The sequence below is a fragment of the Botrytis cinerea genome, chromosome 13 (assembly GCF_000143535.2).
Source record: "Botrytis cinerea B05.10 chromosome 13, complete sequence".
Lineage (NCBI taxonomy): Eukaryota > Fungi > Ascomycota > Leotiomycetes > Helotiales > Sclerotiniaceae > Botrytis > Botrytis cinerea.
Window position 1 is genome coordinate 2,066,250 of NC_037322.1, and position 15,290 is coordinate 2,081,539.

The 15,290-nt window shown below is 44.3% G+C and overlaps 6 protein-coding genes across 7 annotated transcripts; 4 read left to right on the top strand and 2 right to left on the bottom strand.

Annotated features, from left to right (window-relative positions):
• Positions 1-433: 433 nt before the first annotated feature.
• BCIN_13g05430 (hypothetical protein) lies at positions 434-1,586 on the top strand. Its single transcript, XM_001554718.2, has 4 exons — positions 434-725; positions 1,061-1,110; positions 1,206-1,374; positions 1,432-1,586. The coding sequence occupies exons 1-4, from the start codon at positions 596-598 to the stop codon at positions 1,434-1,436; spliced, it is 354 nt and encodes a 117-aa protein (XP_001554768.1). The 5' UTR covers positions 434-595; the 3' UTR covers positions 1,437-1,586.
• An 82-nt stretch (positions 1,587-1,668) lies between these two features.
• Positions 1,669-3,753, bottom strand: BCIN_13g05440 (hypothetical protein). Its single transcript, XM_001554717.2, has 4 exons — positions 3,420-3,753; positions 2,428-3,018; positions 2,148-2,289; positions 1,669-2,081 (listed from the first exon to the last, which is right to left on the bottom strand). Exons 1-4 carry the CDS (start codon positions 3,441-3,443, stop codon positions 1,879-1,881), a joined length of 960 nt encoding a protein of 319 aa, XP_001554767.1. The 5' UTR covers positions 3,444-3,753; the 3' UTR covers positions 1,669-1,878.
• A 278-nt stretch (positions 3,754-4,031) lies between these two features.
• BCIN_13g05450 (hypothetical protein) lies at positions 4,032-7,128 on the bottom strand. The gene is made up of 2 exons (XM_024696882.1): positions 6,844-7,128; positions 4,032-6,784 (listed from the first exon to the last, which is right to left on the bottom strand). Exons 1-2 carry the CDS (start codon positions 6,915-6,917, stop codon positions 4,198-4,200), a joined length of 2,661 nt encoding a protein of 886 aa, XP_024552696.1. The 5' UTR covers positions 6,918-7,128; the 3' UTR covers positions 4,032-4,197.
• Positions 7,129-7,582: 454 nt separating this feature from the next.
• Positions 7,583-9,984, top strand: Bclsb5. Of its 2 annotated transcripts, XM_001554715.2 has the most exons (5): positions 7,583-7,831; positions 8,174-8,575; positions 8,624-9,082; positions 9,254-9,410; positions 9,506-9,984. In XM_001554715.2, the coding sequence occupies exons 1-5, from the start codon at positions 7,820-7,822 to the stop codon at positions 9,751-9,753; spliced, it is 1,278 nt and encodes a 425-aa protein (XP_001554765.1). In that variant the 5' UTR covers positions 7,583-7,819; the 3' UTR covers positions 9,754-9,984. The 2 variants fall into 2 exon arrangements, with proteins under 2 accessions (XP_001554765.1, XP_024552697.1); XM_024696883.1 differs by having other exon boundaries at positions 7,831-8,575.
• A 1,546-nt stretch (positions 9,985-11,530) lies between these two features.
• On the top strand, positions 11,531-12,806 carry BCIN_13g05470 (hypothetical protein). The gene is made up of 2 exons (XM_001554713.2): positions 11,531-12,206; positions 12,322-12,806. The coding sequence occupies exons 1-2, from the start codon at positions 11,797-11,799 to the stop codon at positions 12,416-12,418; spliced, it is 507 nt and encodes a 168-aa protein (XP_001554763.2). The 5' UTR covers positions 11,531-11,796; the 3' UTR covers positions 12,419-12,806.
• Positions 12,807-12,912: 106 nt separating this feature from the next.
• Bctrm2 lies at positions 12,913-15,080 on the top strand. The gene has a single exon (XM_024696884.1). The coding sequence runs from the start codon at positions 13,008-13,010 to the stop codon at positions 14,919-14,921; it is 1,914 nt and encodes a 637-aa protein (XP_024552698.1). The 5' UTR covers positions 12,913-13,007; the 3' UTR covers positions 14,922-15,080.
• The last annotated feature ends 210 nt before the right edge of the window (positions 15,081-15,290 follow it).

Below are 15,290 nucleotides of genomic sequence, written 5' to 3' on the forward strand. Positions count from 1 at the left end.
TTGGTTTGCGGGAGTGTTTGTTTGTCTTCTGCTCTCGACAATAGATCATGTTCTCAACTTTACCCCTTCATCAATCGGTAAATTCGCGGTTCTCTCCTGGTGACTGAAATAAGGCACTGTACGTTGAACTCCCTCCTTATATCTTCAAATGATTCTGGAGGCTTTCTCACGGCGCCAGTGAGATGTTGAAACTTCTTGTACTCTCTCGTACATGTTCGTATATGTTCGTACCATCAATTGATACTGCATCACATCCCCGCCATTGTCATCATCCAAAAATAAATCCCTGTCCCCACACACCTTGCACAAATCCTCCTCATAAATTGCCCCTCCCGAAAAAATCCCGATAATCACTCCCGTGCCCCTCATTCTCATCATACCACTTCCATAATCAATCCCCACACTCCCCACCGTCCACCATTGTCCATCTTCCGACTGCCATTCCGACCTCGGGTTATTTGGTACGTATGAATTGCTTTTCTTGCTTCATATATCTCTACTTTTGGACATCTTTCGAATTCATCACCTCGACATCGAATACGCAAACTTACATACACATTTTACATCCTCTTCTCTCATATAAAACACATTCAAAATGGCACCAAAAGGACCCTACAAGCTCGTTACAGTTAACAAAGTCCCAGCTCGGGCAAAGATCTTGATTGGGAGGGTGGTTGAGGATGTTAAGGATAGCTATACCATTGAATATGTCAAGAACGCCGAACGTGAGTTTGATCCAAAGTCTCTTCTTTTCCTACCATGTCGTTTTCTACGGGCTTTGGAACTGGAAGTGGGAATGTGGCACCGGGGAGAGATAGGCGAGCATATGGAGTTGACAAAAGATGATATGGAACTATGGAACTATGGAACGATATTGAAAGAGACATTCGTTGGCCAAGTGAAGTCTCACTGGTACCATGTCTTTAAGTTTCATGAATAACATCCTCAAATACTTCATGTCTGAATCTGGAGGAATCACCGGCGCAGAATAGAAACGAAGCATGCGAAGAAATTATCAGCTAAATCGGAGAACTGAGGAACGATACTAACTACCTCACAGGAATGGAAGACGTAAAAGCCATGGTCGAGGAGCAACAACCAGATGTTTTGGTACGTACCATTACCTTTATACCATCCACCGCTTTGCCCAGTTTCCACCTTCTCCCTCCTCCCCCCTTTCTTGAACCCAACTGACATCCTCCAAGTTCGTAGCCTCAATGTGGACCGCCGAAGAGGCAAACGAAATCCAAGAAATCGCCAAGTCCACCAAGCCAGGTATCAAAACCATGGCCATCCCACACGGGTTACAAATCGAAAAGGGTCCAGATGCTGTTGTGGAGTTTTTGAAGGAGCAGTGGCCGGGACTTGTTGACAGTGAGTTCTCATTTCATTCTGACAGGGTTGGATGATGGTAAAGCTAACTTTTCATAGACTAGGAAAAGAAAAGATAGATCGAAGTAAGATAAAAGAAAGGCGTGGAATACATGGATGTATAGAGACTCTAGATGCATTTATGTATGAATGTTTGCAAATACCCATAGAAAACTCAAAGTATAAATATAATCATGACATCTAATATTGAAGCACCATGCTTGAGATTTGAGAAAGAAAAATGTTATTGTGGCCACTGTACTCCGTTATCTATCTCACCCCCAAACCTAGTTCATCTGCTCGATCGAGCTACAAAACCCCCAAAATTAAGAATATCGAGTCGTATATCGTCCCTTCATCCCATTTATTCATACTGTTCACCCATCCCGTCTATTCATCTCATCATTACACCTTCTCTATAATTCCGAAATCTCAACAATTCTATGAAATCTTCTCACACATTCACCGTATCATCACAATCTCTTCTTCCCCCATGCCAAATTTGGTCTAATTCCTCTCCTCCTCATACCCGCCTACCCCGCTTCCTCTTTCCCCGCTCGCTTCCCTCGCATACCCATTAACCATCATCACAAAAAATGTCACCAACAACGTCATAACCGCAATCGCAATAAACCATTCTTTCTTGCGCTGCAACTTTCTATCTGATGGGTTTGTGGAGGAGGTGAAACGCACGCAGCAATTACTATGACCTTTAATTTTGGGTTAGTGTATGAAGGATGGGAAAAAAGATGAGAGGTGTTAGAGGAGAGAAATACCATTCATGACCAACGCCTCTTCCATATCTCTCGATGCATCCGTAAATACAACGCAGCAATTCTGTCTGTTTCCTTGATTTTGGCCTCCTGCATTGACACCCGTACCAGCGGCTCTTAATCTGCGGAGTTCTTCATTTTCAAGCTGCGTTGTATCGTTAGCGTGACTTTTTATTTGTTTGTTCTTGTTCTCATCATGTGTTATCCTCTCCGAAAATGAAAATAAGGAGAATAAAAACGGATGTGTAGGAAGGGTAGAAAATGATAAGAGAGATAAACTAACAAGCAGTCTCCCAATGCTCTCTTCTAGTCTCTCCATTCTCCTCTCCAATCCCTTCACCATCATTAACCCCCCTGATCCCTCTCTATCTTCCCCCGATTCATCACCCCCTGAAGTAGTAGTCGCTACGCCCCAAAGATCTATACCACTTCCTCCAGTTACACCACTAACTCCACTAACATTACTAGCCAGCGTCCTCGTGCTCGGCGTTGGACGTGGAGTACTAGAGCGGGAATGAAAAGATGGTGGTGCGGAGTCTGGATAGTTTGTAGCATACGCATTGTTGAATGGAGGGAATGGTGTAGTGCCTGTCGTTCCTGTTGTCCCGCTTGCTCCACCAATTAAATTACCATATGTGTTGCTCGAGGAGAATTGTGAAGAGCCTTGACTATTCAAATGCGCAACCTGACTACTGTGAAAGCTGGGCGGCGGGGTACGAGAAGAAATACTGGTGATAGATGTTCGGTGGCTTGATGGAACGGACGAGGGAACGGAGGTAGGAGTTCCGGAGTTATAGTTGTAGGAGGGGTTGTGAAAGATTGGGTCGAGGAGGATCGGGGGGTTTGATGAGGGAGGAGAGGAAGTGCGGGGGAGCTAGAGGGAGGCTGTTAGTTGGTTGGTGGACCTTTCCTGGGAACTGAGAGGATGAAATATATGACCATGGAAGGGTCTGAAGAGTGGACCGTAAGGTGTGGTGCCTTAAGGACGTAATGAAAAAGCGGAGAGAAGTGGCTAAGAACCAGAATGATAAAAGCAAGACGACAAGTAAGAATATACACCAGTACATAAACGACACTCTCCCCTATTCAATTGACACTCGACGCATACATAGCAACCCCAATCAAGCATCACGAAGCACAATACAGATGTGAAAATTCTCTAAACCACAATCCCCAATCCCTACAGCTCCCCAAGTGACGCATCTCTCATACCCTCCCAGTGCACATTGCACCCCCCGAGTCCAATTAAACCAGAGAAAATCAAAAAGAACTCACAGCTTCATAACGCGAGCGATTCATCTTCAACGCTTCCGAGACTTCCGACCTAGAATCTCTTCCCTAAACCCAAAGTCTACTTCTATCCGCGCACCTGTACCTGAAGAATGTGGATCAAACCCGAACCGTTTGCAAATAGCCTTCAGAAACAAGAAAGCGTACGTATTCCCTTCCGCGCCTTCCAATCGACAAGCTATCAAAATGAAGAAAAAACTTATAAATTCAAGATCTCACTTCTTTCTGCCTAGAACCCAAGGGAAAACCATACATATAACAAAGGGAATCTTCGCTCATGAAATTCCGCCGCGTCATTAAAACTCGGCTCGCGAACTTGTAACACTGCCACAATAATGGGATGGAATGCTATACGATGGAGTTCGATAAGAGTTAGACCTGTTTATGCGGGGTGGAGGTTTCTGCCACTTGACGATTGGCGACATTCTGATTGGTTGGCTCGCAGCCCGGTAAGGCTATGCAGATCATGTGATGAATGGGACTTTCTAGGCAGAAGCATTTCGACTTGATCTAGTACTCTGGTCTGATCGAGTCTCAAGGTCAAGCTTTTAGTAATTATATGAACGATGTGGATAAATTTGTTTGAAAACGTAGAATTGTATTAATGCAGCTAAATATTTCAGTGGTAAAAATGCCATATCTGCAATGATTGGTTCTTCTTAAATGTTAGTATGCGCTTTTCTAGATCGACAACAATACACAGCAAGTAGTATGATAGCAATGATAGCAAGATCCTCAGATATCCACATCAGACTATCCCCTCTTACAAGTTAGCAATGGTGGCAATGGCCTTTACTTTGACTTCTTCTTCACACTCTCCACAAACAATTCTCTTCGTCCATCTTATCTCTTCCCAATCCGTCACTCTCACATTCATGATGTGCAACAACCAAGAACCAGTTTTGATATCCTTCTTAACTCTGCCCATACATCTTGCCATCAACGATTCGCTTGATTCGATGAAGATTTTACTTTCACTCTCCGCCAGCCCCGTCATCTTAAAATTCGCGAGGATACCCTTCGCAAACGGTGGTCGATCATGAAATAAGTCTGCGAATTGAAAATGCTGTTTAGAAGTACCAGGTTCTCTAGATGAGAAATTGACACGGGCAAAGAGCTCGATAATTGCGTCTTGACCTAAAGCATTGCATCGACCTCCTTCTCTAAGCATCTCACCAATCCGGAAACAAACACGAAGAATGGTCTGGGACGATAATCCATTGATTGGGCATCGATCTTGAACTAATTGGGGAAATTTTGGCCGAGCAAATGGTGCGAGGGGTTGATATTCATGACTATCATCAAGCCATATTTTCGACGTGTTAGTTTGAATCGATTGAACAAGTGTGGGCAATTTTTCTAGAGGTGTGCTTTTCAATGGTTTGACGAAGACCTCGGAAGATTGAATGACTGGAGTTTTGGCCGACCTAAAAGCCGTCGAACTAATATACCTCCAATCTGCATCTTCTTGCGTCGCTGGTGGCTTCGAGGGACTAGATTCATCAGTAGGTTTGGCCAGCGCTGTTCCATCAGAAAATGCTTCTCGGGGTGTAGGTGAAGAGAATTGAAGAGCATCATCGTATACTTCCCTGTCAGTGTCATCACCATCACGCGGAAGGGTTAAACTTGGTGGCGGTTCAAATGATTCCACAACACCCTGAACTTGACCTGTTCCTGCCAGTCGAAACAATTCTTCTTCCAAATCAGCATCCATTGGGAAATCGTCATCCTCATCCACTGCAATACGCGGAGATGCAGTATGAGAAGATGCGGTGCGAGTGACTTCTTGAGAAATAGTGACGAGATCGTGTAGTTGCATCGTCCTCGTGGGCAAAGAAGAAGCTATACATGAAATGGATGGTGGAGATGGTTTCATTTGAATGCTTTGGGTCACTTGGTCTCTCAAGAAAGATTCAAAAATAGTTGAATCTGCAACCAATGCCAACAAATCTTCGTCGTCAATGTCATCGTCAAAACTATCTCTGTCGGAACAATCTGGGAGGGGGTTTGTGATCATTGGCAAGCGTTCTCTATTGATCGATCGCTCAAACTGAGAATCGTTGTGATAATTTTCGGCTCCTAATGTCGGCATCAGTACCAGTGAATGTTGAGAACTTTGTGCTTGTTCTTGCTCGAATCCTGTGTTGGGAGATTGATCATTAACTTGTGGAAGATGAAATTTATATTCTGGCAACTTGGAAGTTATATCACCAAGCTCAGTAATCACACTACCTTCAATTGTTTGCGGTACTTGGTATGACTGCTGCCTGTCAACGTCATTATCGGTGACTTGGTCAAGAGCATTCTCTGGTGTTCCTTTACTAAAGGTGGTAGGGCCATTAGATTGGTTTGGCGAATACTCAATTTGGGATAACTTCTGCTGCGTGACAGAGGTCAATAAGTTTTCAGAAAAGGGATGGGTTTGAGGTCGGTTGACACAAACAGTGCCAGATTCGTTGGTATCGACACATTGTTTTGCAATCCACAAAGCCTCTTCGAAAAACGAACCACTCGATGTATGCCCATAGTCTGATGAGGGATGGTTTGAGTCTTCAAAAACATGCCCATCTCGATACTCGTTCGAGGTAACAAGAGTATTCTCTCCTTCGCTTGCAGCAATCGATTGATTTGCCAATGGATTGTGCTCGCGAGGTACATACCTAAAAGCTGCTAATTTCTGTAAAGTTGTGTTCGCGATTCCATTCGAATTAAGCTTCATCTGTTCCTCAGTTGTTGTGAAACCTTGTAATCGGTTGATGGAACGTGATTGCTCTCCCGAAGACTTTGAGGTGAAGCAAGACAAGGATGGTTTGGTAACTGGTGAGTTCTGAAACAATTCTGAAGATTTCTTCCGCTTGGTGACTGTGGCAGAAAGCGCCCTTTTCTTGGATCTTTCATGAGTATCAGGTGGTGTTATCCATTGAGAAACAGAAGATCCATCGCCTAATTCGTTGGATAGTTGCTCAAGATCTTGATGGGCAGATATTGTTTTTACTCTAGAAGGCACCTTAAATGCGGGTTGCGCTCCTTTCATAGGAACTTTCCTTCTCTTCGGCGATGCCACCTCGAATATTTCAGTGTCACAATCTTCAACAGTAGCACTTGTATGCGGCTTAGCACTAGGTAAAGTCTTCATGGGGCCATCCTTCGAGCGTGGAGCTTGTCGCTTTTTACCACCTGGAGTGGGAAGACTCGGGGCGTCATCTGGTAGGTCGTAGACATCTGTATTGCGCAAAGTTCTCAATGGATCGACCGTTCGTGTTAAAGGCGATATTGGATTTAAACTTTTTGAACGATCAAGATTGATTGGGGTGAAGGAGAGATATGGGCGCATTGCTGTTTCTGGCACACTATTTTAAGATCAAGTATTAGCATGACAGAATTGAATGATGGCAAAACCCAAACAAACATGTATGCCGGGTCTTCTTGGCTTCTCCCTTCTCCTCTCAGCTCCTCTTGATTCAAGCCTCGATCCTGCGCCATCTTGGCCACACTTCAATTCATCACTAACTCTTCCTCAATGCATCACTTGTCACGCCACCCCTTCATGCCCCTCCTTCATCAAGCTTCCCTCCGCTTTACGTCATCAACTGACAATCGGCGGACGATTGGATTGGGTATTGATCTATTGAGTTCGGACGGTAAGGCACAAGCTTCGAAACTCCTGATAAGGAATGAGAACTGATAGTGCGTCGTTGAAGGTTGCAGACAGAAGGTTGAAGATTGACTAAGAGAAGCTCCAAAACGGGTGTACAGAGCCTAAGGCTCAAGTGGCATTAAAGTGGGTACTCGGACACTAAAGAGCCGTCCCGCCCCGCTCCACTAGTCTTCTTTCAATCCCTTTACACACTCCGTACATCACATGCTTCACTCAAAACATAATCAAAACCAAGAATTACTTTGATCTCGTCTGAGTAATCCAAGTCAACTCTCCCTCAATATATTCATATCGACTGCTTCTACCACTCGTCGTCGCCTCGCTATTGAGCGTCTTCATGCCACTGACATCGATACACGGTACTGAGCATACTAGCCATTTCTGTACAGAGAGAGTACAATCAGTCAGCTATCATCAAAAATATATTCACAGATCGTCCAATCCAAACCCAAACCACCCCTCCCCCCACCTTCCACTTTAAGACGTGGCAGGAGAGCATTTGACATTAAAATCTGATATCTTCCTTCCTCGACAACTCATACTACATACGCTTTTGAATCCCATCAAATCAATACAGATTGCGTCCACTTATTCTTGATCATTCCGATATATTTGTTTGTCCTTCCTGCACTCGTACTATTGGTCTCTTGTTAAACACTGCGGAAGAAGCTTGTAGCGAGGCCAATCCCTTTCATAGTCAAGAGTTCTAAGAAACGGCTAGGCAAATATGTTTTCTTCGGTCAGTATTCCATAGCTATTCTCTCCTCTCGCTTCTTGACTTTCTTGATTTCTCTTCTTTACTTCCGGAACTGCCCCATTCTTACCAACTCACATCACGAGATTATGGAGACGTATTCGTGATTTGTGAGATTTATGACTGATGTCCTCCTGTAATGGCGAGCATGGTAGTAGGTCTGCCAAGAGAAAACTTCAACGTCGCCATGCAAGATCTTACACTGCATCATACATTCCTTCAGAGCCTCAATCCGACTACTTCCATAGAGGTCATGTGGGAAATCTTCTTTTTGGCAGACAGAAAACAACAAAAACAGAAGAACTAATATATGTTCGTCGTAAACAGAAGAAACCATATTCAGCAGTTACCGTCGCTATCGAACGTCTCACTAGCGAAGAAAACGAAGACGGTGCCTATGGGGGTATTCCAGATTTGGTAGATGTTATCAAACTTCAGTCTACCGGCCCTAGAGAAGCCACTAGAGCTCTTCGAAAGAAGCTCAAATATGGCAATGTCCAACGTCAACTTCGAGCTTTAGAGATTTTGGATGGCCTCGTTCAGAACGCCGGCCCAAAGTTTGAACATGTTTTCGCCTCCGATGATGCTTTCCTCGAACGTCTACGTGTCTGTGGTGTTTCGAGTACTTCAGACCCTGCAGTGAAAGCTAAGTGCAGAGAGCTATTTCGAGGCTGGGCTGTTAAATATAAGAAGGTTTCTGGAATGGAAGATGTCGTCAATCTCCTTCATGTATGTATCATCTGAATGTTTTCATGTCACTCACTAACGCACTCCAAGGCACTACCCGATACAAGGAAGGTTGTCACGCAAGATAGATCGAAAGTTCTCCGTGAAACAGAGGAAAATCCCTTCCAAGATGACGAGCTTGAGGAACCATCTACACCTAGTTCTTCTAAGCCAGGTCCCTCTAAAGCTGAACCCTCTCACTCAAGACAAAGCTCTTTAACAACTGCATCTGCTAGTACCAGAGAACGTGCATCCTCAATCATGTCTGGATCTGCTAAGAAGGTCAAGAAAGATGATAAAAAGGACAAGAAGAAGAAACACAAGCCTTTCAACCTAGAAGCAGAGAAAGAAGCAATGAAAGCTGCTATCGCAGAATCAACTGTTGCATCAACTAATCTCTTGAACGCATTGAGACATATCGATCGAGAGAAAGAGCGAATTTCTGAAAACAGAATGGCCTCGCAGTATTTTGATACCTGTAAATTGCTACGAAGAAAGATTCTCCGATATGTAAGTTTGAATCCAAAATCAAGGCGTCCAGTAAAGATGCTGGTAGATTAGATGTAGACTTCCAATGATCCAATTATATTGCGATATCGAAAGTCTCTTTTTGTCAATTGCAGTCCGCATTGATGTAACGCCTGGTCAACACAGGTTTGAATTTGCTAACCATTTCTTCAGATCCAACATGTAGAGGCCGAGGAGTGGCTTGGAGGGCTTCTTCACGCAAACGATGGATTGGTCAATGCCTTGATGACATTTGAACAACTGGATAGATCGATTGATGCAGACAGTGACTCTGACGACGAAATGGCCGAGCAAGCTCATCTCTTCAAAAGTACGTGCATTTATCCTCATGACTACCTTCGATTGTCGAGAAAAGTTACAAAAAATTTGAATCATCGCATTTGAGCACCTACTAATACCATACAGTGGCGGAGATTAACAATGCGGAACGCAGGGCAGAAAGGGGAGCTAGTGATTCAACAACACAGCAATTACATAGTCTTGCACTCGGTACAGGCCCGCTTACAGGCCCACATAGTCCAACCAAACCGGCTCATCGCCCTGCACCACCTACTCCGGTGCAATCGACTTACCCGAGAGCACAGGAATCGGAGGAATCGGAGGATGAAGAAGATGAGAATGATCCATTTGCTGATCGCAATGCGTTTGATTGAGCGTAGTTTTTGGGTGCTTCGTTATATTGGAACACTACCATCTGGATGGCGAATTGCCGTATTTTGGTTGGTGGGGATTGACAGTTTGGAAAGCGAATGGGAGTTGTTGCATTGGCTTGTCATAGCATGAATGGAGGAATTTCTTTGGGGGGCGGGGCGGGGCGGTGCAGTGCAGTGCAGTGAGGTGTGAAACTTGGTGGGGATGGACTGAGGCTGAAATAATGATGGACAATGAATGGATGGATGGAGAACAGGATAATCAATTACGAAAGTATACCAAATGCATAGTTTAGAATCATGATCGAGTCTTACTATTTTGCATTTTGAATCTCCTACAGATCCCCTCCTTCGGCGGCTGAAAGACCCACCAATAAGCCTCGAAATCAGTGGAAACCTCTGGAGCTTTTGCATGGAGGTATTGGGAAATAGCGGGGTCTGTACTCACACCAGGACTTTTACGTACTCAACAAAAGAGGATATGGCAGTATATACTAGGTTTGCACTACAAGACTAATGATAAAATTTGGTGTCTGTTGTTGTAGATAACGTTGAAGTAAAATACAAGAAGCGGTGTCGTGCTATTCAGTATCCATTATCCAATACACATGGTGTGTGATGAACATTTTATAACATCCAGTCAAGTTTGTGCTGCTCCCCTCCAGCTGATTTGTAGCTAAAGTAGCGACGTGGAATCTGTTCCAACTCGTCGCTGTGTCATTCGATAGGTTCTGAAACTCAACTTCTAGCTGCAGCTCACATATCGTACAAGTTCGACATGAGGAAATTGCGGCACGGGATTTTCATTATTCGTTCGGGGGCCCCGATCAGCTATCTCTTTGGGGTTTGATGAAAGAGCGTATAGGATCTGATGTGTATGCAAGACTTGGAGTTGTGATATCGAGAGCAATATGGGAGATGGTCTTGTAATGTGGTTTGATGCTGTGTATTGCTTGCTGAGCTTTCTTTCTTGGTTGCTCTCTCTCTCTCGCATGTGCAATTTTGTAATGATCATTGGTTTGGAAGTTGATTGGGAGGATGTTGACAGTGTGAGGTTTGCACATTTGATAACCCCAGTATCCTAGCCCCAGCACCCCAGCATGAGCTATGTTCATTCACCTACCTTTTGTTTCCGTCTTTTTGACATCTTCACCCCTGGGAACCATCCTGCCATGCTCCCGTGATTTCCAAAAGAGAGCTCCACGACGACGAGACTCCAGCGACCTCGGTTTCTTACAGATAATGTTCCTTCGCATCATTGGGTGTAGAAATGAGGTATTTCACACTTTAAATGCCGCCTTCTAAATGCTACTGCCTAGATGCATCGATCGCAACTAAATACCTCAGACATCCCTTCGCCCCCAGCCCCCTTGTCTCTTTCATCACATGATGCTATTCCCAACCCTACCAGTTGCTCCTCCCTCAATCAAACGTCGCGAAAGACCACAGTTGGTTCCTGAGAACCATGATAGAGGAACAAGTGTACGTCACACTTATTCAGCCCTTTCTCCACCGTGATACACAGTGGGCACGGGACTTCCGCCCAAGCCGGATACCGGATAAGCTGTCCAATCATGTGCTGCAGGGTTGTGGGAATACCTGGTTCTCCATGCATACAGGGTCAGCCTTACAGGTTGGGCTTACGATTTGGGATGCCGTTCGAGCCTTTTTGAAGACATGAATCCGCCGAGTAGCTAATCATGGCACGAGATTCCTCAGTGGGAATTGATTAAATACTTCGACGCTCGCTGCGAAGAATGAAGGCGGAATTGGTACAATCGAATCTGATTTGCATTCATTTTGGGGAAATTTAAGAAAACGAACCGAGTCGGATTTCAAGAACAACGATATACGAGTAAATATATCTACAGGATTCTAAGAAAAAGAGTTCTGACGTTACTTTTTGTATACTTAATTGTTTTAAAGTGTGGTGGGACCTGAGTGAACGCCTCTTTCGAGAAGTGACCTATCAATTGTCCCAAGTCGAGTGAGCAACTCAACTCATCTACATACAACCCGATATTTCTTCATTAGCAATCAGTAGATATGAAGAGATCACCACCATCATTATCGTCGTCGTCGATATCGACAGGAGGAGAAACACTGGATGATTACGAGAGTTTAAATTGCATCACCACGTCAGATACCCAAAGCAGCATTTCTTCCGATATCAGAGATGCAGGGAAAAGGAGAGGAGGAGAGATAGAGATGAGTATTCTACAACCAGAATCAAGTCCTGCATTTAAAGGAAGAAAAGCATCGCCTACTCCATCGATGTTGACGAGGAGAACATCGGAGGAGGAATCTATCCTGAATGGGCAGGCGGCGGGGTATGAGAATAAGAGGAGACTCCAGAGAGCGGGTAGTGGGAATGGGGGTAGGCGGAGGGGAGGGGAGAAGAAGGAGGGGGTTAAGAGAAGACATTCGAGTAATGAACATGCTAATGTCTATACTGAGTAAGTTCTTTCAAGGCACTTTGTTGCTGTTCGTATTCTCGACTAGCATCTTGATAGTCAAACTTTCTGCAGCAGTAACTTCCACATTGCCATGTGCTAACTTGAAACAATATAGGTGCGGAAGACATTCAGATGATTGGCTATTCGGAGGATTTTCCGTTACAGATGCAGTAAAGAAGATTTGGCAGAAGGGTGGAAAAGATTCGGGGTGAACCTTGAAAGAGTGGGTGATTGAAGGAAAGAAACAATGGCAGAAAGAGCTCCGACAATTGAAGGACCTACGTTGAAATGCCCCGTATACAGATACATATCAGAATTGAACAGCCAGGATGACGGCTATGGTCAGGAGGAGAGAGCCTCGGCGGCGTTTGCGTTCTTGGAGAGTTCGAATTCCTGTTGGGAAGGGAAGGGATCGAGATGGTATTGGTAACAGGGGGATTATCTTACCCCTCGTGTTGGGTTGAAGAGAATGTAGTGTAGAGCACCATGACGGTATGAAGAGGGTTTTGGTTCTTCCATATAATTTATAATTCCTGTTCGATCATTGGTCAATGGATTAAATCCCCATATATAAATCCCTAATTGATGTTTATTAATGCAATGAATTTTGGTGGAGTATCATAAATTTCACATGAACGCTAAACTTCCATTGACCATGACGCTAGACCCCAAGCCAATTGGCCCTAGGGAAAAAAGTTCAAAGCTTGAGGGGGGCCGAAATTTTGACATCTAAGAATAATCGCATTTTTTCAGTGAATCAAATCACCCTCTACGCTCTGCATTTTGAATTGGATTCCTTTAATGTTCAAATGCTCTAGGAGTCTTTCAAGAGCTTTCATCTCAAAACCTCTACTATACAAATTTACCCCAATCCGATCCTATAACTTCTTCGCAATGACTCCATCCGCAGACCAAGGACCGGATCGCAAAAGAAAGCAACATCAAGGCGGTCGAGCTCCCAAAAGACAAAAGGCCTATAAGCCAAAGCCAGTCAAGGAGGGATCATCTGAAGAAGTTTTAATAGCAGATGTGCGAGCATTGTTCGAGGCGCAGAAAATCTCCAATGCTTCTCAGGTTCCAATTGAAAATGGAAATGCCGAGTCTGCGAACGTCGAAAATGGAGCAGGGCAAGAGGGATCAGCATCTGCTGAAACAGCACCTGTTGCGGTAGAGACTCAAGTAGAAGAAGCATTACCAGAGAGATTCACAGAGATCGAAGTCAAGGTCGTTGAGATATCATCCACTGGAGACGGACTCGCGCTTCACCCACCCACGAACAGAATATATGTTGTGCCATTCAGTGTGCCAGGGGATATCGTAAAGGCAAAAGTCATTACACATTTTCCAAGAGACAACTACTCTTTGGCAGACTTTGTTTCCGTGGTTCAACCATCCCCTCTCCGAGATGACAGTCGAGTAAACTGCAAATACTTTAGCAAATGTTCTGGGTGCCAATTCCAGATGTTAGATTATTCGGAGCAACTGAAACACAAGAAATCGATTGTCGAGAAGGCATACAAAAATTTCTCACAGCTTCCATCGGAACTAGTCCCAGCTATTTTGGATACTATTGGAAGTCCATTACAATATGAATATCGCACAAAGCTTACTCCACATTTCGACGGACCACCAGGTTATAGAAGCAGGGCAAATAGGAGGAGTGATACCAAAGCTGCCTTTGATAAGGTTCCAGAAATTGGATTTATGCAAAAAGGAAAGCGGGCAACATTGGATATCGAGGATTGTCCAATAGGAACAGATGCAGTAAGAATGGGAATGAAGGTCGAGAGAAAGAGAGTCGCAGAAGAACTCCACAAATACCAACGAGGAGCTACAATTCTACTACGAGAGAGCACCAAGAGAATCTACAAAGGCGATGCGGAATATCAAGAAGATATGGAAACACCCCCTAACACCATTAAAGTCACAACTCCCGAGTATACTGATTTGAAAACTTGCATTACGGATAATAAAGGGGAATCGACGGAGTATATCGATAGTTTCCTTTTCACCAGCATTGCGGGGTCTTTCTTCCAAAACAACAATTCCATTCTTCCCGTCTTCACCCAATATATTCGAGATCATGCTTTGCCACCTCCAGGATCCTACTCTCCAGACCTACCAAAAATCCAATACTTAATCGATGCGTATTCCGGCTCCGGACTCTTCACCATTACACTCTCATCTCTCTTCAAATCCTCAACTGGAATAGATATCTCAGACGCTTCCATCATATCTGCTCGTCGCAACGCTGAACTCAATAAACTAGATGCATCAAGATGTAGTTTCATGGCAGCGGATGCTCCAAAACTCTTCAAACAAGTTACTTATCCTAAAGACGAAACGGTGGTAGTCATCGATCCTCCGAGAAAAGGTTGCGATGAGAGTTTCTTGAGTCAGTTGTTGAAATTTGGACCGCGGAGAGTGGTTTATGTTAGTTGTAATGTTCATACGCAAGCGAGAGATGTGGGGGTATTGGTTAATGGAAGCGAGGAGGGAGTTAGATATGAGATTGAGAGTTTGAGAGGTTTCGACTTTTTCCCACAGACGGGACATGTGGAGGGGGTGGCGGTGCTCAGCAGAGTTGATGGGGAAGTCAAGGGAGGAGATGCGGAGATGGTTGACGGCAAAGAGGAAGTGGCTAAAGAAGAACCGACTGAACCCGAACCAGCCAAGGAAGAACCGGTTTTGAATGAGATTAAGATGTCAGAATAGAAATCGGGTTCCCTAAATGGGACTTTCTGCCTATACCCTTGCAAGGCTGGCTAGATCTTGATATTCGACTTGGTTTTCAAAGCATACTATCAGCCAATCAAAATATTCCTAGATATTTATTTACTTCCCTGCTTGATTTCCTACTTTTCTGCCCGCCCAGCTGCTCAAATAGCCTCCTTCCAAATCCATATTCTTCAATATATGTTTCTAATCTCCCCGCATATATTGTGGAAACTCCACTCCACTCCGCCTCCACTCTGGCAATACTTCGTTACATCTACCTAACTTCAGCCGATAGGAGGAATAATTTTTGTCTCCTTTATCTCATCTCATCTCGTGTTGGATTTATGAAAAAAATTCAAATTTGTG